The 22,290-nt window shown below is 40.8% G+C and overlaps 2 protein-coding genes across 2 annotated transcripts; both read right to left on the reverse strand.

Annotated features, from left to right (window-relative positions):
• Positions 1–3,685: 3,685 nt before the first annotated feature.
• On the reverse strand, positions 3,686–4,380 carry LOC149247726 (receptor-like serine/threonine-protein kinase At1g78530). The gene is made up of 2 exons (XM_089445192.1): positions 4,156–4,380; positions 3,686–4,036 (listed from the first exon to the last, which is right to left on the reverse strand). Exons 1-2 carry the CDS (start codon positions 4,378–4,380, stop codon positions 3,686–3,688), a joined length of 576 nt encoding a protein of 191 aa, XP_089301318.1.
• Positions 4,381–4,401: 21 nt separating this feature from the next.
• On the reverse strand, positions 4,402–5,088 carry LOC149247727 (putative leucine-rich repeat receptor-like protein kinase At5g63930). The gene has a single exon (XM_089445202.1). It carries the CDS (start codon positions 5,086–5,088, stop codon positions 4,402–4,404), a length of 687 nt encoding a protein of 228 aa, XP_089301328.1.
• Between the last annotated feature and the right edge of the window lie 17,202 nt (positions 5,089–22,290).

Genomic DNA, 22,290 nt, shown 5'->3' on the forward strand with positions numbered 1-22,290 from the left:
GGTAAATACAACTCTCTTTGAGAACTAGACTTAGGACCTAGTTCCCCTAACTTCCAATCATAAACTTGTTAGATGCAAGTACGTTTACCTAACTAATCAAACAGTAGATGGCCAAGTTAGTCAATATAAATCATGGTTGGTGGCCAAAGGTTTTCAGCAGGTACATGATGTTGACTATGATGAAACTTTTGCTCTAGTGGGAAAAATGGATTCTATTTGGCTAGCTCTCTCCATTGCAACAACAAGTCAGTGGAAGGTGCATCATATCAATGTGAAGAATTCCTTTCTTCACTGTGATTTCTAGGAGGAAATCTAAATGGAGCAGTCGCAAGGATACATGCAATATTCATCTCTTATATGCAAACTAAAGAAATATCTATATGGCCTCAAGAAAAAACCTAGATCCTAGTATGCAAATATGGATTCCTATTTGTTGTATCAAATTTTGTATGCTGCAAATCTAATTTCAACGTTTATTTTTTAAAGAAAATTGACTCTATGTTGATCATAATACTATATGTAGATGTTCTCTTGATAATAGGTAGTTCAATTTTTTCCATTGTTGAGATTAAAATTGTATTGCATAAGAAATTTGTTATGATAGACATCGGCTTGCTCAATTTCTTCCTTGGACTAGAGATCAATTAGAATGGTTCTAGGATTACCATTTCTCAGATGAAGTATGCTAGAGATCTTTTGGCACGATTTCACATGAGTGATTGCAAGCCAACAACCACACTTTTTTTATTAGGGATAAAGTTTGAGGATGGAAAAGATGCATCATTGATTGATTACACATTGTATTGTTAACTTGTGGGAAATCTTCTTTATCTCATGCACTCCTCTCCTGATCTCTCATATGTTGTAAGAGTAGTTTCCCGATACATGCATAAGCCATATGAGTTACACTAGAAAGCTGAAAAGTGCATCTTTGATATGTTAAGGTGGCAACCACCAATGGGACTCATTATGCAGCAAATTATTCTTTAGATCTCATTGGGTTCACAGATTTAGACTGGGTTGGCGACAACCTTGATCACAAGTCCACCTCCATCTATGTACTTAGTTTAGGATCCAACCCCATTTGTTGGTCAAGCAAGAAGCAAGTTGCCATTGCTTTATCATCATCAGAGGCGGAGTATAGAGGAGAAGTCAATGTCACTATTCAAGCCATTTGGCTGAAGCATTTCCTTTCTGATCTTGGTATCATTGTCCATCATCCAACTGTCATATGGTGAGGTAATTAGAGTACACTAAAGTTTTACAAAGATGTAGTGCAGTGACAATGAACCAAACATATCGAGATCCACATTCACTACATCAAAGAATTGATTCACAATGAGGTTGTCGATTTGCAGTACTATTCCAATTCTAAGCAGACTGCCAACTTCTTCACCAAGACTTTCATTGAGAAAAAGTTTCACTTTTTGCGAGATCATCTTGAGATGAATGACACAACTGCATAAGAATTGTCTTTTCTTTCAGTTTTGCATTGTATTTTGGGGGGGGGTTTTCTTCCCCCTAGGTTTTCCCTCTTTCATGTTTCATGCATATTAAATGGGTACCTAAAATGGCCTTGTTGTTGGGACTCATCAATCTCGCATCATACTCAACTAAGTTATGCTTAAGGGGTCATGTTGGTGTACATGCACATTAACATAGCATAAAGCACACTTAGATTTAGTGAATGTTAGTGCTTGCATGTAGTTAAGCTTAACATAGTTGATTTATGTATTGATTCTCTCATCAATATTGAGATATCGAATTCATTCTCTCTTCCAATTTTCCTTTTCAATTCTTTCAAGTTTATGCAATTATTCATCAGCTAGGTTCTTACCTATGCTCTAATAATTTTATAATAACCCTAAGTTCCATTGGTTGAGGTTGATGCGTGTACCTTTCATTGTAGCTTTGACGACTCTTGGGATTTGGGAAGAGTATGTGACTATGGTTATCCTGACTTCACTCGGGACTCTAGGAGCCATCCAGATTAGCAACAAAATTAGCATAAGAGATGAGGTTGTACATGCAGTGACTAGGCTATCACAGGATGGTGAAGACACATTGCTCAACTTCTAGGAACAACCACGATGACTACAACAACTTTATTCATTAAATAATGATGTAATGTTATGCGGGACTCATATTTAAAAACCCTAGGTTGTCAAACTTTGTTAAAATGCATCACAATCTGTAATCATGTATGACACTCAATTAAAAACTGTAGGTATAGTTAATAATGCTATTGAGCATTTGTTGCATATGAAAACATGAACGCTATCGAGAGTTTGTTGCGTATGCAAACTGAAGAGCATTTCACAAGCCTTGGGGGCACATAGGAGAATGCCAATAGGAGGACGTTTCATAAGCCTAGACAAATCGTGATACATGACAATTAACAAATGTCCTAGTAAATTTATAATCAGGTTTATAAATTTCATAATTTAAATGAATATATGATTTAGAAGGTAAGGAATTTAATTATGAAAATTTCATTATTGTTAACAAGAATTATGAGAATATGGTGGCATTTTTAATTTTACACTATTAAATCAAAAGTTGCAGTTACATATCTATATATATATATATATCTATATATATCTATATATATATATATATATATATATATATATATATATATATATATATATATATATATATATAATTTTTTCATATAAACCAGCATGTTGAAGTAAACATAATAGCAATAAAACGATATACTTATGCTAATTAAATGCACTTTTAATTATAAAATTATTTAATTAGGTTAAACAAATGTCAAACAACAGTGTAATTAAAGTGATCCTCATCATACAGTTTAAATACACAAAAATGTAATAAAAACAGGAAAAATGTCATAAGGTTTTCTATATTCAGGTACATGTCTCTGCCTCATATAACTATTTAAGCTCTTCAAGATAAGCATATGTAGACAATGAAGCAACACGCAGTAAGACAAGAATAGCATTATAGGATGTTCAGACAGATGTTACAAAAGATTATAAAAACAGAAGTATGGGGTCTTGTAGATTGCTTCGTCACATGCTACTACAGTTCAGGTAAAACAAAAGAAACAATATTTTGGTGTATCACACACCTATCAAGTGAAACTAAGCGGATACCAATAATATCGATGTATTCAAAAAAGTGCACAGCAAAGTGTTAGGAAATAAGAACAATACTGCTAGAGAAATATACAAATACATATATCAATAATATTAGGGACATCATATTTTCTTGTTCTAAAATTTTTAGAGGAATGAATTATAAATCTATATTTCTAAAAGTATTTGTAAATTTATGTCATTTACAAATTTAAATATAAATTATATTGCAAAAAAAATTATGGGCAAAGCAATATATTATAAAAAACTGGAACTTAAAAACCATCCATTTTAAATTCACTTTATTGCTGAGTCAAATTTACTGAACTACCTTAACACAATACAGAACTAAACCGGAGAATTGTAAGATATTTCAAAAATTAAATCATGCTGTTATTTTCAATCTAAAACCTTGATTTATAAAGAAGGGAACTAGACTAGATTACAAAAAAGCACTCTAGGCAAAACCAAAAGTGCAAAAACCGCCAAAGTAAATTGAATCTCTTATTGAGTCAAATTTAGCTTCACTAGCCTAACTTATCAGAAAGCGATATTTCTAAGATTACATCATACTGTTAATTTCATTCTAAGATCTCAGTTTCTGAAGGGAGAAACAAGTAGTGGTCAGACTGTGGCCGATTAAACATGCCAAGAACTACGTTCATGGATGGCCTGAGATTGGGTGCAGATCGAGTGCAAAATGTGGCAATCTCCATCATCTTCCTTATTTCATCCTTCACGTTATTATAATCACCGCTCCTTCTCAAATCCTTATCAATTATTTCATCCATTCTCCCTTCCTTGGCCTTCTTCGCAACCCATGCAGTTAGATGTACAAATTCCTGATTGTCCTCCTCTACCACAGGAGGTTTTCTTCTTACCATTTCTAACAACACCACTCCGAAGCTATACACATCTTGCTTTGTCGATGCCTTCACTCCATACCCACATTATGCACATAACATTAATGTATTAGCGTGACATAGAATATGATGATCTCTACGATTACATTTCAAAACAAAAATAAATGTGTGACGATCAAAGAGAAAACACATGGAGATTTAGTACCGGGAGCAATGTAGCCATGAGTCCCTCCTAGAAGAGAACTTGATTCAGAATCTATTGATGAATTCTTCACTAGCCTTGCAAGTCCAAAGTCTACAATGTGTGCTACATATTCATCATCCAGCAATATGTTGGCAGACTTTATGTCGCAGTGAATTATTGGAGGTTCGCAGTCTTGGTGCAGATAATTGAGTCCCTCTGCCACACCCATTGTAGTGTTATACTGAGTCCTCTAGTCCAGCCTCTGATGAGGACGTTTCGATGCTCCACCCAGATATTCCCACAACGATCCATTGACCATGTAGTCACACAAAAGAACTATTACCTCATTCGTTCCATCATGCTCTGTTATCAAGTCCCGATGACGCAGGATGTTTCTGTGACGGGCGTATTTCAATGATTCGATCTCGTGCCTCAGACTGCGATATTGAATATTGTCCTGATGATGATTTGCTAATTTTAAGCATTTGGCAGCAAGGATTTTGTCCTGTCCTGGAATCATCACCTTGTAGACCATGCCAGATGTGCCAGAGCTGATGACGTAATCATCACTGAAGTTGTCTGTAGCTTCCACTATATCTCTGTATTTGACTATACTGAGTTGTCCATCTGAAAAAATAGTACACTTGTTGTGTCTATTACTGTTCGGCTTTGACACTTTTAAAACGTATAGCAGCGCAAGCATGAGAATAGTTAGGGTCCCAATATAGGCAACGGTAATCCCTGCCACTTCGGCTGAGCTTAATTCTTCTTTTTTACCTGCTACTTCTGAATCCGAACAATTGTTCCTTGTTGGTGGTCCGCAAAGGCTTGGATTACCCTCAAATTCATTCTGCGGGCCTTGTAAAAATGCCCTTAATGAAGGAATGGCCCCTGTGAATAGGTTGAAAGAGAAGTTGAAATGATCTAGGCTTCTCATTGTAGAGCATTGGGAAGGTATGTTTTAACAAATAATTTAGTGATGTTTTAAGCAATCGTTGTAATCTTTTCTTTATTATAAAGTAGGGAAAATGCAACGAGAACGAGTCTAAAATGATCCAATCACTAACAGTTGTCTTCTCTACGCAGGAAAAGGTAAAAGTAGGAAGACGCAATGCAAAACGAGGATTTGATGAGAAGATAACGGCTGTCCCTCCAATTCTAAATAAGGTTCAGACCAGGTCGAGTAAATCAAGGAAGATCAGTCCGGAACGAGATGAAGGACTGCCAGTTCGGAAATACAGGCCGAGTAAAGGAAAGCGTTAACAGTTTAGTGGATCCCTCAGGATCTTCGATCCTGAGGGATCGCTACGATCAATCGTTTTGTCGACCGGTGAACTCCGCCGTTAATTGTATAAAAGGAGGGTAGCATTGGAAACTAGGGGATTAGTTTTGGTATCTTTAACTTTCTGTCATGAATTTTATTGTCAGTTGAACTTAGACTATTGAGTCTCTCTGAGACCTAGTTTTGTACTCTCATTGATGCGTTAATATAATATCTTGGCGTTAATTTCTTCGTGCGTCTGAAGTAGTTTACGGCAGTGCGCCATTGGAAGCTTTGGGCCCGGCTCCAACGGACACTGGCTGATTGTACCATTACAATTCTGCTTTGTGTGGTTTGTTTCTCATAATCTGTTATGGTTGCATGTTGTTTCATATTTATTCATCTGTAGCTTTCCTGTTATAAATCTCTGTAACAAGTTCATATCATACTTTCAGGATTCTTCGCATACTGTTGATCCGAATTGTTTGCATCAATTACAGAATTCATAAGTAGAATATTTCAGCTACAGGTGATTGGGGTTAATGGATTGTTGGTGACTATTGCAGATCATGTACATATGATTGACGTTTCCTGTCTTTAATGATTTGCTGTTCCATTTGATATATATATGATTGACGTTTCATGTCTTTAATAATTTGTTGTTCCATTTGATTAAGCTGCAAACCTGTATAAATGATTGCTTTCCTTTTTGTATGTAAGTGTGTGCCAAGGATTGGAAGTGTTGACCTCGCGAGACTTAGTTTCTTTACTGCCGTTCCATTTACTGCCGTTCCATTTACTGCCGTTCCTTTTATTGCTGTTCCATTTCTGAAGTTGCTGTTTCATTCTGTTTTATTGCTATTCCTTTCGCTTGCGTTTATTGAAGTGGCATGAGAGGAGGTTCAAGACTGTTGTGAGATACAGCAGACGCTATAATGCTCCCAGATCATGATCCATACTCCTTCATCAGTTTCTAGGGGGATAGGTTACTAATTCCATACCCTCGACCGACGAAGTTGCTGCATGTGTGATTTCTTTATGCAAAAGTAATTTAGCATTAGCATCCGTTTACTCTTGTATTCTTTAGATCTATACTACGAAGCATTATCCTGACAAATAGCCTCAAATTAAGATGTCCTTTACAATAACAAAACGCTCCCGGATTGACTTGTAATGTGAGATAACTAGAGGTGAAAAAGACCCTTGTTACAGCTCCACATTTTGGCGCCGTTGCCGGGGAAGGGGCATAGCCATTTGTTTTTTTAACAGGGTAGTGTGTGAATCTGTTAGGGGAGAACTGGATTTTAAAAACGGAAGGTAAGAACCTGCGTGCGGAGCATGTAAAAGCCCTGCTCCACCGTCCGCTTTCCTAGCAGAATTGATTTAGTAATTTAATTGGAGTGCATGACTAAGCAGAAAAAGCCAGAAAAGAATCAAAAGCCTCCATCCAAAACCGAAAAAGCCAAGGGGTCGGCGACCCTTGGACGAAAGACCTTTATAGACGAAATTTACAAGAAAGCCGGATCTCCGCCATCAGTAGGTTATAGGAAAGTAAACTCTAAACAACCTGCTAGTTCCCTTCAGGCCTCAGAATCACCATCTGAAGCCTTTGCGGAGGTGCACAGTCAGACAGAGGAGCAGGACTTTCAAGAATTTGACAATTCGACTCCTGGACCAGTGCACGAAGGAAATTTTAGCAACCTTTACGAAGGAGAAGGAGAAACAGGGGAAATCGAGGAACCTAGATCTCCTATTGAACCAAACCAGCCTTTAAATAGTCCAGATAAAGGAAGCGCTGCAAAAATCCTCGTTGAGGGAATTCATTCACCTCAGACAGTAGGGGCCATCATTATCCCTGATAAAGGGAGTGCTGTAAAAACAGTTCCTGCTAAGATTACCCCTCCGCAACCAAGGAATACTCTATTGGAAATTCCTGAAGATTACTGGCATATATTTGATTCCATGGCACAGAATCAGCCAAATACCCAAACCTCTACTTTGCAATATCCCATAGTAGATTCTGCTGCGAATGCACCAATGAAGGCAATTCCGCTTCAACATATCCCGACGTTTCATGGACTCAAATCAGAAGACCCTGATGCGTTTCTATTCGAATTTGATGTGTTATGCAGGGGATACGATTACACCACTGATCCCCAGAAGCTAAAACTGTTTCCCTCTACTTTGAAGGGAGCAGCTCTGAGATGGTTCATGGGTTTAGGTGGTGGAGTCATAAACAATTGGGAAGAAATGAAAGCGGCCTTCTTAAAAAAATATCAGGATTACTGTAGATCAAGAGAACTAAAGGATGAAATCTTTCAAATGTCAGCCAGACCAAATGAAACTTTAGAAGAATATGTAGAACATTTCCAATATAACTTGCAGAGATCTCCATATGCATCGTTACCTCTGCCCGATAACGTGTTGAAAACTGCATTGATTAGAGGTATGAAGGAGCAATGGATTGAAACGCTGAATATTATGGGAAAAGGAGACATTTATCAGGAAAATTTTGCTGACATCATTGATCTGTGTATCAGGAGCTCAAGAGGCAGCACAAGGATAAAACCAGCAGAATATGATCGCTTCACTAGAGACAATCGAACATCAACAGAAGGAGTATCACGAGTGGAACTTGGAAATCTGTTAGAGAATTTTAAAACTGATATCATGGGGACATTAACTACACAGCTTGATATTGTGCAGGCTAAACAGAAGCAAGCAGAGGCGGAACAGAATCTGGCAATTTTCTGCCCGCGGTGCAGGAAGAAACATAGCCAGAAAGAATGCCCGCTCGATACAGTTCAAATATGTGCTATTTGTACCAAGGACCATCCGACTGAAAGCTGTCCCTCGCTCCCTGGTTTGAAGGCGGTGTACAAAGAAGCAGAAGAGGAACCAGAATCAGCATACTTTATTAACCAGCGTCGTCAATGGCAACCTAGGCAACCTGGTATGTTTCAAGATCCCTCCTCTTCTTTTCAATCTCCGCAATTTAATGCTCAGCAACAGAATATGTGGCAAAATCAGTCTCAGCACCCGTTTTCAAATTGGCCGCCTCAAATGTTTCCTACTCCGAACCCTTGGATGAACCAAGCTGGTTGGCCAAACTTTCCTTATCCTCTGCCATATTGGCCAAATAATTCATATCCTCCGCAGTGGACCCCTTCCACTTCGCAAAGTTCACCCTGGCAGAGCAACTGGCCAAGATCGACATATCAAACACCAGGATCAATTCCGCTCCCTCAACCAACTCTGCCAGCCTTGCAACAAAATCCCCAGCCCAACCTAAGACCGCAGCTCCCAGCCCAATCCAACCCGAACCCAAATAATCGACCAGTTCAATCTCTTCAAATTATAGAATCTTCCGAGATTGAATCTGCTCTGCAGGAGTGCAATGATCTTCAGTTGAGATCTGGGCGAATAATAGAAACTGAGGGACATAGAACCGCTCATATTGAAAACCAGTTACCGATAGAACAACTGTCACAACAAGAAGAAGTAAGTAAAGACCAGGTTCATCAGCAAGTAATTACATCTTCTCCACCTTTCCCAGAACGACTGGCCATTCCGAGACAAATGCAATATCCGGATTTTGATATTCTGGGAGAACTTCAAAACTTGTATATAAGAATTCCATTCCTTCAGGCTATACAGGATATCCCCATATATGCAAAAACCATAAAAGACCTGTGTAGCAGAAAAACAAAAAGAAATATAACCCCTAACCCTAGAGTCCAGGTAGTCGGCACCTTATCCGACCTCTTATCAGGGAAAGAAACACCAATTAAATATGAGGATCCTGGAAACCCAATTGTCACTGTTCAAGTCTGTGGGCACACCCTGACCAACGTTTTAGTAGATCTAGGGGCTGCGATTAACATCCTGACAACATCAACCTGCCAGAAGCTTGGAATCACATCGGTAGAGCCTACTTCCACTTTACTAGAACTAGCTGACCGATCAGTAATAAGGCCAGAAGGCACCTTGTATGATGTCATGGTTTCAGTGGACTCTTGGGAATACCCGACCGATTTTCTGGTGATTAATCCAAAAACCCGACTAGATGGACATCCGCTAATTCTAGGTAGACCATGGCTCGCTACTGCTGACGCCTACATTGGATGCCGGCAGGGAAACATGACCATAACCAGAGGACCGGATATCAAAAATTTAATCTTGTACCCGCCAGCCTAGCCAAGCATCACACCTCATATATCGCTGACCAATCTGTGCCCTGCCTCATATATAACTGATAATATTAGACCACCATTAACAGTTCAGGAAGCGCTAGATTTTAAAGATCAAACGGAAGATGATGCCATCAATAAATTCATTAATCAAACATAATCCACATCGTATACACAATGCTTTATGATAAAAGCGACATTTGATAACGAATTAGAGGAAGATCCTCTAAAAGATGACAATGACCCAAATATACCTGTAACCTCTGTTGCTAACAGCAAAGTAATACAAATTGAACCGGGCAAAACTTTAAACATTAACGCTAATCTGACACCTGAGCAAGAGACCAAACTCATCCAGCTCCTACGAAAGTATCAGGAGGCATTTGCTTGGGATTATCCCGATATGAAGGGGATTGATCCCCAGCTATGTACACATCGTATCTATATCGAGAAAGATGCAAGACCGGTTCGCCAACCACAAAGAAGACTCAATCCCCATTTAAAAGATGTTGTAAAAGATGAGCTGCAGAAATTATTAGACGTTAACTTTATTTATCCTATTTCTGACAGCAAATGGGTCTCCCCACTTGTGGTCGTACCTAAAAAGAACGGGAAATGGAGGATCTGTGTCGATTACAGAGAATTAAACAAAGCTACACAAAAAGATCACTTCCCTCTCCCTTTCATAGACCAGGTATTGGACACCTTAGCAGGCAAGAAATTTTTTTCTTTCTTGGATGGCTTCAGCGGATATAACCAGATTCAGATTGCCCCTGAAGACCAGGACAAGACTACCTTTACTTGCCCCTGGGGAACGTTCGCCTACCGAGTCTTACCCTTTGGATTATGTAATGCTCCGGCCAGATTCCAACGGGCTGTTCTTAGCATCTTCGCAGATTTAATTAATGATGGATTGGAAGTCTATATGGATGATTTTACACCATATGGAGACGACTTTGATCCAGCCTTGGACACTCTCGAAAAAGTTCTAGAACGTTGCATCGCTACCAGGCTTTGCTTGAGTCACGAAAAATGTGATATGATGATGACAGAAGGACTCATTCTGGGACATTACATCTCAGCAGCTGGCATTCAGGTAGACCCAGCTAAAATTCAAATACTCATGCTTATCCCAACCCCCACTAATCAAACAGAGGTACGCAGTTTTCTTGGTTTTTCTGGGTATTATAGACGATTTATACAACATTATTCACGTATTGCCGCACCTCTACATGCATTAACTGGAAATGTTGATTTTTTGTGGACAGAAAAATGTGAACGAGCCTTCTCAGAATTAAAGAAGTTGCTATCTACAGCTCCAGTTCTCAGAGGACCTAATTGGAACTTACCATTCCAAATTTCAACCGACGCCTCAGACACAGCAATCGGTGCAGTGTTGGGCCAAGAAGAAGAGAAAAGACCATACGCTATCTATTACATCAGCAAAAATTTGGCTCCGGCTGAATTAAATTACACTGTCACCGAAAAAGAATTTTTAGCTGTGATACATGCTATTAATAAATTTAGACACTATATTACAGGCTATCCCGTTATTTTGTACACAGACCATTCTGCTATTAGGTATTTAGCAAATAAGCCTGTTACAAATGGAAGAATAACCAGGTGGTTGATCTTGTTGCAGGAATTCGACATTACAATCAGAGACCGACCAGGGAAGGAGAACCCTGTAGCTGATTTTCTTTCACGAATACCAAAATCAGTTGAAACAGCAGTAGTTGAGGACCAATTCCCAGATGAACACTTATTTGCAGTCGCTGTTCAGACTCCCTGGTACGCTGATGTGGCTAATTATCTTGCAGTAGGTAAGCTTCCAAAACATTTAACTCCCAATGAACGGAAACAAATCGTTGCGAAAAGCAATCGATTTTCGTGGGTTGGGGGCTATCTGTTTCACACAGGCGCAGATATGGAAATCAGAAGATGTATTCGAGAAGACGAAATCTTTGATATCTTGAAAGCCTGCCATGACGGGCCATGTGGAGGACATTTCGCTGAACGAAGGACAGCACACAAAGTATTACAAACGGGATATTACTGGCCTACAATCTTCAAAGATGCCAAAAAATTTGTCCAGGCCTGTGATAGTTGTCAGCGTGTAGGACGACCTGGCCCAGTAGACGAAATGCCTTTGCGGCCTCAATTGGTGATCGAACCCTTCGAACGCTAGGCTCTGGACTTTGTCGGACCCATCAACCCCCCATCAAACCAAAAAACCTACATTTTGGTGGCAACTGAATATGTTACCAAATGGGTTGAGGCGGAGGCATTACCCAGAGCTACAGAGGAGTCGGTAATTCAGTTCTTGTTCCATTTGTTTGTACGTTATGGTCTTCCAAGGGAAGTGGTTACAGATGGAGGACCACAATTTGTGGGACATAAATTAGCTGCAACACTCAATAACCATCACATCCATCACAAAATTACTACCCCATACCATCCGCAGGCAAATGGGCAAGTCGAGAACAGTAATAAGATAATAGAGTCAATTTTGACAAAAACTGTTGCCTCACACCGCCGCGATTGGGCCGCCCGACTACCGGAGGCACTGTGGGCTTATCGAACCACATGGAGAAGTACCACTGGCTATTCACCATATCACTTAGTGTTTGGAAAGCAACCCATTTTTCCTATAGAATTTGAGATCCAAACCCTGCGAACTGCCCAAGAAGTCGGATTGGATTTAAGTGAAGCACAGAAAAATCGATTACAGCAAATTAATGAGTTGGACGAAACAAGGCTCGCTGCATTACAGAATACAGCACTCATCCAGCAGCAGCGAGCCAAATGGCATGATGCGCTCATCAAAAACAAGATATTTCACGAAGGAGACTGGGCTCTGTTATATGATTCTAGATTTCAGGATTTCCCGGGGAAGCTTCAGACTCGATGGTTGGGACCATACGAGATTCAAAAAGTCCATGACAATGGGACCCTTACTTTGATTACAATTGATGGATCTGGATATACATTTAAGGTAAACGGCCACCGAGTTCGTCTGTATCGAAAACCGCTCACTCGGGAATCATTTTGCCAGCAGTTACGCCAAGATACTAACATCAAGATTATGGGAGAGGAAGCAAAAACTTCCTCCCCTATAGATTGGTAAGAAGTTCATTCTTTATTACCACATTTTGTATATAAGATTGTAAATTTTGTATATATGTTGCGAGTGTGTGTTTTGCTGTCCTTTTCAAAAGGAACAACACTTGTGAGTTTTGCTGTTCCTTTTCAAAAGGAACAGCACTTGTGTGTTTTGCTGTTCCTTTTCAAAAGGAACAACACTTGTGTGTTTTGCTGTTCCTTTTCAAAAGGAACAACACTTGTGAGTTTTGCTGTTCCTTTTCAAAAGGAACAACACTTGTGTGTTTTGCTGTTCCTTTTCAAAAGGAACAACACTTGTGTGTTTTGCTGTTCCTTTTCAAAAGGAACAACACTTGCGTGTTTTGCTGTTCCTTTTCAAAAGAAACAACACTTGTGTGTTTTGCTGTTCCTTTTCAAAAGGAACAGCACTAGTGTGTTTTGTTGTTCCTTTTCAAAAGGAACAGCACTTGCGTGTTTTGCTGTTCCTTTTCAAAAGGAACAACACTTGTGTGTTTCACTTGCGTGTTTTGCTGTTCCTTTTCAAAAGGAACAACACTTGTGTGTTTTGCTGTTCCTTTTCAAAAGGAACGGCACCCTTGAGTTTTGCTGTTCCTTTCCAAAAGGAACAACACTTTTTGAATTTTTGCTGTTCCTTTCCAAAAGGAACAACACTTTTGAATTTTTGCTGTTCCTTTTCAAAAGGAACAGGACTTTTGAATTTTTTTATCCCTTTTTAGAAGGAGTAACATTTGTGTGTTTTTTTCAATTCTTTTTTAGCAAGCAGCATTTAAGTGTTTTTGTTATCTTAGGACATTACATCAAAAGAACCCTCCCACCCTCCCTTGTAAGAAAGAAATAGTATGCCCTCGTCCTTTCTATAAGAAGAAAACATTGTCCTGAGGCCATAAGTAGCAACTATATATTTATGCAACAAATATAAAAGGCATGATATATCAAGATCAGCACATCATAGATCGCTATCTATAACAGCCCTAGTATTGATGCAACAACGGAGGGAACCATACACTCATCATTCTTGCAGCCATAAGTCTCACCTCCTCTGCCCTGTTGGAAAACTTCATCATGTTACGTTCCTACAATTTTCTTTATTATTACTTGGAAATAAGAATAGGAAATTTATATTTTCCTATTGGGATAACAAGACTTCTTCCGCCATTCCCACTCTTAAGGAGGGCTGAACCACCCTTATGTGTAACTATACAAGAGCAAAAGTCCATCTCAAAAGAAAAAAAGCAACAGCAGAACCAAAAGAAATTATTTGTCAAATGCAGGATAGGGGGTTTCATTAAAGAACCAGCCTACTATGATCATAAGATTGGAAGTGAAGTGGCATTCCCATCATGGCCACCACACCAGGGATATGGTCCAATAGGTTCATTATATAAACAAACCTTGGAACAGGGGGTCTCATCACGAGCCAGCCTGCCCACGTTTCGCGCCTCTCTGGTGAATGGCGTCATGGTTATCTGGTTACCAAGCCAGCATGATGGCCTGCATGTTGACAAGAATTGCTCTTCAAAACTACACAAAGGACTATGGTTCCGGGGTGAAATAAACAACTCTGCCACGGTTATAAACACCGGTCGGCAGCAGAGCTCTGTTAATGGTGTCGGAGTCAAAACATATACACCAATTTGGATCTTATTAAATATTTCTTTCTATCCTCGTAATAATTATATCTTACACCTTAATGGATACGTCACATGAACATTTATCATTACCAATTATGGCAAAGGCATTGACTATGACAGTCTCAGACTTTCCATGAGTGCTAGATGTCCTATCCTTATGTTCTGCATCACATCACGAAGGCTTATGTTAAACGCGATCTATCTGTCGCATTGATCTCGGTATTTCTTTGTCTAATCTGAAACATGGCAAAACTTTATAAGCTGTTCCATTATGACTCGGTGATGGGATGACCGCCTTCTTCTATTTGACGGCTGAGGCAGCCTATCATTTCGCGCGGGGGGGAGGTGACTTCATTACTCCGCCGGCCACGTGTTAACACATCATTCGGAAATGATATGATACGGAGGTACGATATGCGTTAACGGCATGACAATGCTATTTTTTGAAAAAGTTGTTATTTATGATCAATTATTCATGCATGCTCCGTGTCTTTTCTTTTTGCCGCAATTACGTTCTTTGCATTGCTGTTCCATCTAGACCCTGAAACAGAACCATGGGGGGAAAGTCTATCAGAAGCGAGCCGAGCGAGCTCATAGTCTCCGAAGCCGCTCGGAAGATCTTAGAAAAAGCAGGGTGGTTAACTTATTTTGGCCGCCTGCGCAAATCAAACGAAATAGTGGCCATGGAATTCCTGCAGAATTTGCAGGAAGAACACTCAGTGGTAGGTGGGAAGCAGATAGCAGTCACGAAGGAAATAATCGCGGAAGTAACCGGATTACTAGACTTAGGTCCAATATGGACGACAAAGAAAGAAAGACTGCAAAAGATCGTAGAATTCTTCCAAGATGAAGGGCAGGAGCTGACAGTGAAGGGAAAAGGAGTGCTGCCGGCAACACTGGGAGAACCTTGGAGCGAACTGGCAAAGGTAGTACAGAGCTACATCACCTGCGAAGGATGAAAAGATGTGGTAAGGCCGCGTCACCTTAAGCTCTTAGCTGTGTTAAAAGGAAAATGTGCTGTGAATCTCCCTGCATTGTTAAATTCATTGTTGCATGATACCTCTCGGAGCCTGAAAAAGGCACACCATGAAGACGCAGTGGTTAGCCACCACGGGCTGATCCGCCTGATAGTGACATACAGTCTCGCTCGGCAGCAGACTAGCTGGCGGGAACTTATTACAGCAATTGGAGGGGAAGTAGCATCACCATCCCCAAAGACGAAGCACCCCGCTAGCACCTCCGAAACACCTAAAAAACCCAGAGAATCGCCAAAACCTAAGCAACCCTCGGGCACAACCGAGCAAGCGAAGAAACACATAAAGCTAGGGAAACAAAAATGCACCCCTGAAGCAACTAGACATGCAGAAAAACGTAAGGAATTGGCCGCAGAAAGACGTGCTACCTTAAAGCGAAGGTATTCCTCTGGCACAGAAGAACAGGTTGAAAAACGCAGAAAGGTGGAGGTGGAGGAACAGATGGTCAGCACACCCGAACAGCCCGGGAGGCCTAGAAAGTCAGTTCGGTTGGCAAAGATAAGAGGTAGGCTGGAAAAAATCCAGCCAAACATAGGCCAACTGATTGAAATAATAGAGGACCCTCCAGCGCCAGAACAAATACCTGGGGAAAACCTGGAACAAACAGAGAATGAAGTAGGAGCTGAAGAAGGAGATAGGGATGACGACTCTGCGGCCGAGACCAGCTATCCAGAGGCAACTACTGAGCAGCCAATTCGGGAAAAGGAAATGGAACAATTGGGGGGTAGCCATCCACAAAACCCTGTGGAGGAAGAAGAGCTGGCCACCATCTTGGCCAGCCTTAGAGGTTATCCTTCACCTTCCAGTCCGGCAGAGCCTCCCGAAGGACCTTCTGAGGAAGAGACGTGTGACGAATTGCATGATGGGATGGCAGGGGAAGAAAACCCCCCTGTCATTGACAAAGAAAATCTGAATACCAATCAGGAACAAGCCGTTCCCAAAACACCAGAAGGAAATCCACCCGCTGATGGCGGGGGGGATGAAAATGTTTGTCGGGAACAGGACGTTCCCCGAATGATAGAAGAAACCCTCGATGAAAGAGGAGCAGAACTGAGGGCCGCCCATGTGCCCACAACCGAGGCAAAAGAAATTAAGAAGTTGAGAAGAAAACAGCAGAAATTGTTGAATATTATAGCCCAGCTTCGGCAGAAAATTCGGAGTCTGAAAGCCAGTTTGAGAATAAAGAGGACTGTGAGAAGAAAAAGAAGGACAAATATAGCTGGGTCATCTCAGAGAGGAAGACAGAGCACCTATAGACATCTAGTAGGTCGATACTCTGCTAGCAAACCTGCAGCTGTTCCAATTAATACTGAGGAACAAAATGCTGTTCCATCTAGAACAGAGCACCAGAATGCCGTTCCTATTGACATAGAGGAGCAGGCTGATATTCCAAACAGCCCATTAGAACCAACTGCCGTTCCAATTAAAACTGAGCCACAAGGCGACATCCCAGTTACAGAGGGACCACCGTACCCCTTTATACATGTCAAGAAGGAAGGGGAAAATAGAGCAGTTCACACTGAGACACCACCTTCAGGGAAAATTAAGCGACGAAATGTAAAGGTCCAGGCGAAACTTCCTGCCTCCAGGGAATTATGGGAAAGGGATCCAAAAACCAAGGCCTTGCGCCGCGAGATAAGACAGGCCCAACAAGAGGCTGAACAGCTATGGGAACAAATGATCCCTCGAGAGAAATATGAGGAGCTGCAACAGGAGGTTGAGCAGAGGATTCCTCGAGAAAAATATGAAGAGCTGCAGCAGGAAGTTGAGCAGAGGATTCCTCGAGAAAAATACGAAGAATTGCAGCAGAGGGCTGAGCAGTTAGAGGAACAAAGGATCCCTCTGGAAAAACATGAAGAACTGCAACAGCAGCTGCGAAACATGAGTGAATCGGAGAGTCAGGCTTTTGAAGGATGGCAGAAGGAACAGGAAAAGGTTGCTAAGGTAACACGTCGACTAGATGCTGTTATTAAACAATTGGACACTGTATGTTCGTTGTATGATGATGTTTTGACTTGCAGGGCCCCCGCGAAGAATTATGCTTTATTCCTCCTTGAAAGATACTTAAGATTGAAAATAAAAGCTGTCAGGGCAGGTGCCCCCATTCAGATTAACACTGTTAATGATTTTATTGATTGTTGCAAACATTATGGGGTTAAGGTCCAACGATTATTATGCGAATTTTATTTGCACAATATGGTGCTTGAGCAGGAAACTGATCTAAACCCTGGCCCCTTTGTGGGGGATATACAGCTGCAAGCCTTTGTTTCATTCGGGGTCAACCAGTTAAAATGGCTCAGGGCTTATAATGCCTTTCAGAGGCAGGAGCACAGCCTAGATCTATGGGTCAGGGCTGAGCCTCAAGATCCAGTTCGCCTATGGCAATCACATAAAAGCCTTATGAGAAACCCTGGCGTTATAAAACTACTAGGACCCATGCATGAGGAGTTGATCCAAAATAGCTTAGAATACTTCCTGGTTATTAAAGATTCCGCCTTGGAGGCTGCCAAATTCCGTTATCGGATTTCCACCCCAAGCATCCAGCTCAGGGAGCCCTTCAGATATGAGAACTTTGAGCTGGCTGCTGAACGATTGCCTTTTTATGGCCAGTGAATTCTGCAAGCTGGACCATCATGGTTAGGATATCGGTTCCGTAGCCCAATTATCTGGCACCCTGCACCGGGGTACCAGGCCTTGTATGATATGCCTGCAGATCAGTTGCATTATTTCTTTGATAATCTGGTTGCCTATCATGGTTGCAGACCCCCTCATGAAGTACCCTCTCCAGCCTATTCTCTTACTGCTCTCCATGTTAATTATAACGTTTTCATGAGGCCATGAAACAGAGTAAGTCAGGGGGTGTGTAGAGCATTGGGAAGGTATGTTTTAATAAATAATTTAGTGATGTTTTAAGCAATAGTTGTAATCTTTTCTTTATTATAAAGTAGGGAAAATGCAACGAGAACGAGTCTAAAATAATCCAATCACTAACAGTTGTCTTCTCTACACAGGAAAAGGTAAAAGCAGGAAGATGCAATGCAAAACGAGGATTTGATGAGAAGATAACGGTTGTCCCTCCAATTCTAAATAAGGTTCAGACCAGGTCGAGTAAATCAAGGAAGATCAGTCCGAAACGAGATGAAGGACTGCCAGTTCGGAAATACAGGCCGAGTAAAGGAAAGCGTTAACAGTTTAGTGGATCCCTCAGGATCTTCGATCCTGAGGGATCGCTACGATCAATCGTTTTGTCGACCGGTGAACTCCGCCGTTAATTGTATAAAAGGAGGGTAGCATTGGAAACTAGGGGATTACTTTTGGTATCTTTAACTTTCTGTCATGAATTTTATTGTCAGTTGAACTCAGACTATTGAGTCTCTCTGAGACCTAGTTTTGTACTCTCATTGATGCGTTAATATAATATCTTGGCGTTAATTTCTCCGTGCGTCTGAAGTAGTTTACGGCAGTGCACCATTGGAAGCTTTGGGCCCAGCTCCAATGGACACTGGCTGATTGTACCATTACAATTCTGCTTTGTGTGGTTTGTTTCTCATAATCTGTTATGGTTGCATGTTGTTTCATATTTATTCATCTGTAGCTTTCCTGTTATAAATCTCTGTAACAAGTTCATATCATACTTTCAGGATTCTTCGCATACTGTTGATCCGAATTGTTTGCATCAATTACAGAATTCATAAGTAGAATATTTCAGCTACAGGTGATTGGGGTTAATGGATTGTTGGTGACTATTGCAGATTGTGTACATATGATTGACGTTTCCTGTCTTTAATGATTTGCTGTTCCATTTGATATATATATGATTGACGTTTCCTGTCTTTAATAATTTGCTGTTCCATTTGATTAAGCTGCAAACCTGTATAAATGATTGCTTTCCTTTTTGTATGTAAGTGTGTGCCAAGGATTGGAAGTGTTGACCTCGCGAGACTTAGTTTCTTTACTGCCGTTCCATTTACTGTTGTTCCTTTTATTGATGTTCCATTTCTGAAGTTGCTATTTCATTCTGTTTTATTGCTGTTCCTTTCGCTTGCGTTTATTGAAGTGGCATGAGAGGAGGTTCAAGACTATTGTGAGATACAACAGACGCTATAATGCTCCCAGATCATGATCCATACTCCTTCATCAGTTTCTAGGGGGATAGGTTACTAATTCCATACCCTCGACCGACGAAGTTGCTGCGTGTGTGATTTCTTTATGCAAAAGTAATTTAGCATTAGCATCCGTTTACTCTTGTATTCTTTAGATCTATACTACGAAGCATTATCCTGACAAATAGCCTCAAATTAAGATGTCCTTTACAATAACAAAATGCTCCCGGATTGACTTGTAATGTGAGATAACTAGAGGTGAAAAAGACCCTTGTTACAGCTCCACACTCATATCTATGAGAGATTGAGGAATATTACCAGACAGGCGGTTATGGGAGAGGTCCAAGGATTCAAGTAACTGCAAGTTTCCTATCTGAGGAGAAAGAGATCCAGATAGATTGTTCTAGCTTAGATCCAACCCATATCTGAGACTGGCTGCAAGCTTTCCCATCTCCAAAGGAATGGTCATGCTCAGCTTATTTCTAGCCAGGTATAGTTCGCTTAATTGTTTGCAATACCCCAGGGAACTGGGGATTCTTCCTGTTAATGCGTTTACACTCAAGTTTAATGTGAACAGATTCGTAAGATGGACCAAGGCTGCCGGTATGCTTCCTTCCAACCAGTTTCCGCTCAAATCTAAAACCTCCAAATTAATTAAGTTCCCTACTTCTGGAGGAATGGTTCCACTGAGATTATTGCGGCTCAAATTGAGCCTTCCCAGATTTCTCAACTCTCCTATCTCGGGAGGAATGGCACCACTCAGATTGTTGTGGGCAAGGAGGAGATTTGTAAGGTTCTGCAACCGTCCAATGGAAGAAGGTATACTTCCATGGATGTTGTTGTAAGAAATCTCAAGGTAATACAGGGCCGAGAGCATGGAAATATTACTTGGTATGAAGCCTGTGAAGAGGTTTTTCTGCAGCCTGACGTGTTGTAGTGAGACGCAGTCCTATAGAAGGTTGGTGATGTTCCCCTTGAGCCGATTGTCGAACATGGTAAGCTAGGTCAACAACTTACCACTGCATAACCCTGAAGGAATGGATCCGTTCAGTCCGCTGGAGCATGAATCCAAAGCCTCGAGGTTGCTGAAGCTCCCAAGCGCAGGAGGCAACAGACGTACGAAATTGTTGTTACTGAGAAACAACCTTGTCAGATTGGGAAGAAGGCCAAGTCCTTGAGGCAAGGTGCCTTCAAACTTATTGTAAGATAGTCCTAGAACCTGCAGGTTGGTAAGATTGTTAAAGGATGAGGGGATCGAACCTGACATGTTATTAAAATATAAGTGCAAGACTCTCAAATTCTTCAGATTGCCCATTTCATATGGTATAACCCCACTCAGATTATTGTATGATGCATCAAATGCCTCCAACTTAGGCAGTCTACTAGAAAACCCTCAGGGGATGGAGCCTCTAAGATGATTTTCATAAACCCAAAAAAATCTCAAATTTTCCAGCAGGGCTATCTCCCATGGTATCGTACCTTCGAGGGAGTTCGCATAAATTGCAATGGTTTCGAGGCAGCTCCAGTTGCCAATGGAAGAAGGGATGGTGCCCATTAAATAGTTTCCGAACAACGTGATCTTCACAATGTTTTTCAGATACCCAATTTCCCGTGGAATATTTCCTTGCAATCCAGCAGTGTCGAAAGATGAATTTCGCAGCCGACTGCAATTTCTGATTTCGAGCGGTAGAGAGGCACTAAAATTGTTGGAGTATGTGGTGATCATATCAATATTGGAAAGCTTTCCAATACATGAAGGAATGATACCATTGAGATTATTCATATCCACAGCGAGCGTAGTCGGGCTTATTAGATTACCCATTGCAGGTGGAATAATACCTGATATATTCTTGGTACTCATATTCAGAACTATAAGAAGGCTACAATTCGTTACTTCCAGAGGGATGAAGCTCGTGAAGAAATTGTTGGCGAGATTGAGTTCTCGAAGCTCTATGTAGTTGGCTAACTGGCTAGGAACCGTGCTGGATAACCTGTTTCCCAAAAGGTCGAGCTTCTCCAGGGTGGCAATCTTGCCAACTGCACTGGAAAGACGACCAGACAGCCCTTTTTGTGGCAGGGAAATTTATGTGACCCGCCTTCCATAACTGTTGCAGCCTACACCTCCCTAGCTACATGGATTGACATCAAAAGAGATGTCATTTCTCCAACTTGAAAGAACATTCGGAGGAACTGCAAAATATGACTTGATTTGTAAAAGGGCTACTCCATCTGCCGACAGAGCATTAGCGCTGCAAATAAGTGCAGGTAATGGGCCAAAATAATTGACCTGAGTATGAAGGACAATAAACATTAATATTAGTAGACACGGAAGATTGTATCCTTTCATTCTCATCTTGCCTGCTCTGTTGCTTGGATCAAGCAACATCATGAACAATTGGCTATGTGAGAGTCAGTGGCTCATCCTGCCATGAACTATTTATAACTAATTATTTATTTATATGAGAATCGTGATTCGTGAGAGACAGCAACAAATAAATCTTATGTAATAGGCCAAAATCGAACGATATACAGGCCGATAGCATAGGATTTATTTGCTGCCGTGAGGGACATAAACTGGCCATCTTTCACCAGACTAACTTCCCTACCATTTAGACCAGAATATCTGGTATCGTTGAATGTGCCATCTTCGACCAAAGTAATATTCATACAACTTAGAAGTCAAAGTACTTTATGTGGTGGTGGTGAGAAGTTGAATCAAAGTAATACTACCCCTTTCCACCAAAGTACTTTCCATGCAATTCAAGCCATAAGATTTGGTGGAGTCTCTATTATTAAC

The sequence above is a fragment of the Pinus tabuliformis genome, chromosome 7, assembly GCF_031772625.1.
Source record: "Pinus tabuliformis cultivar Carrire ecotype Pingquan chromosome 7, CPIR1, whole genome shotgun sequence".
Lineage (NCBI taxonomy): Eukaryota > Viridiplantae > Streptophyta > Pinopsida > Pinales > Pinaceae > Pinus > Pinus tabuliformis.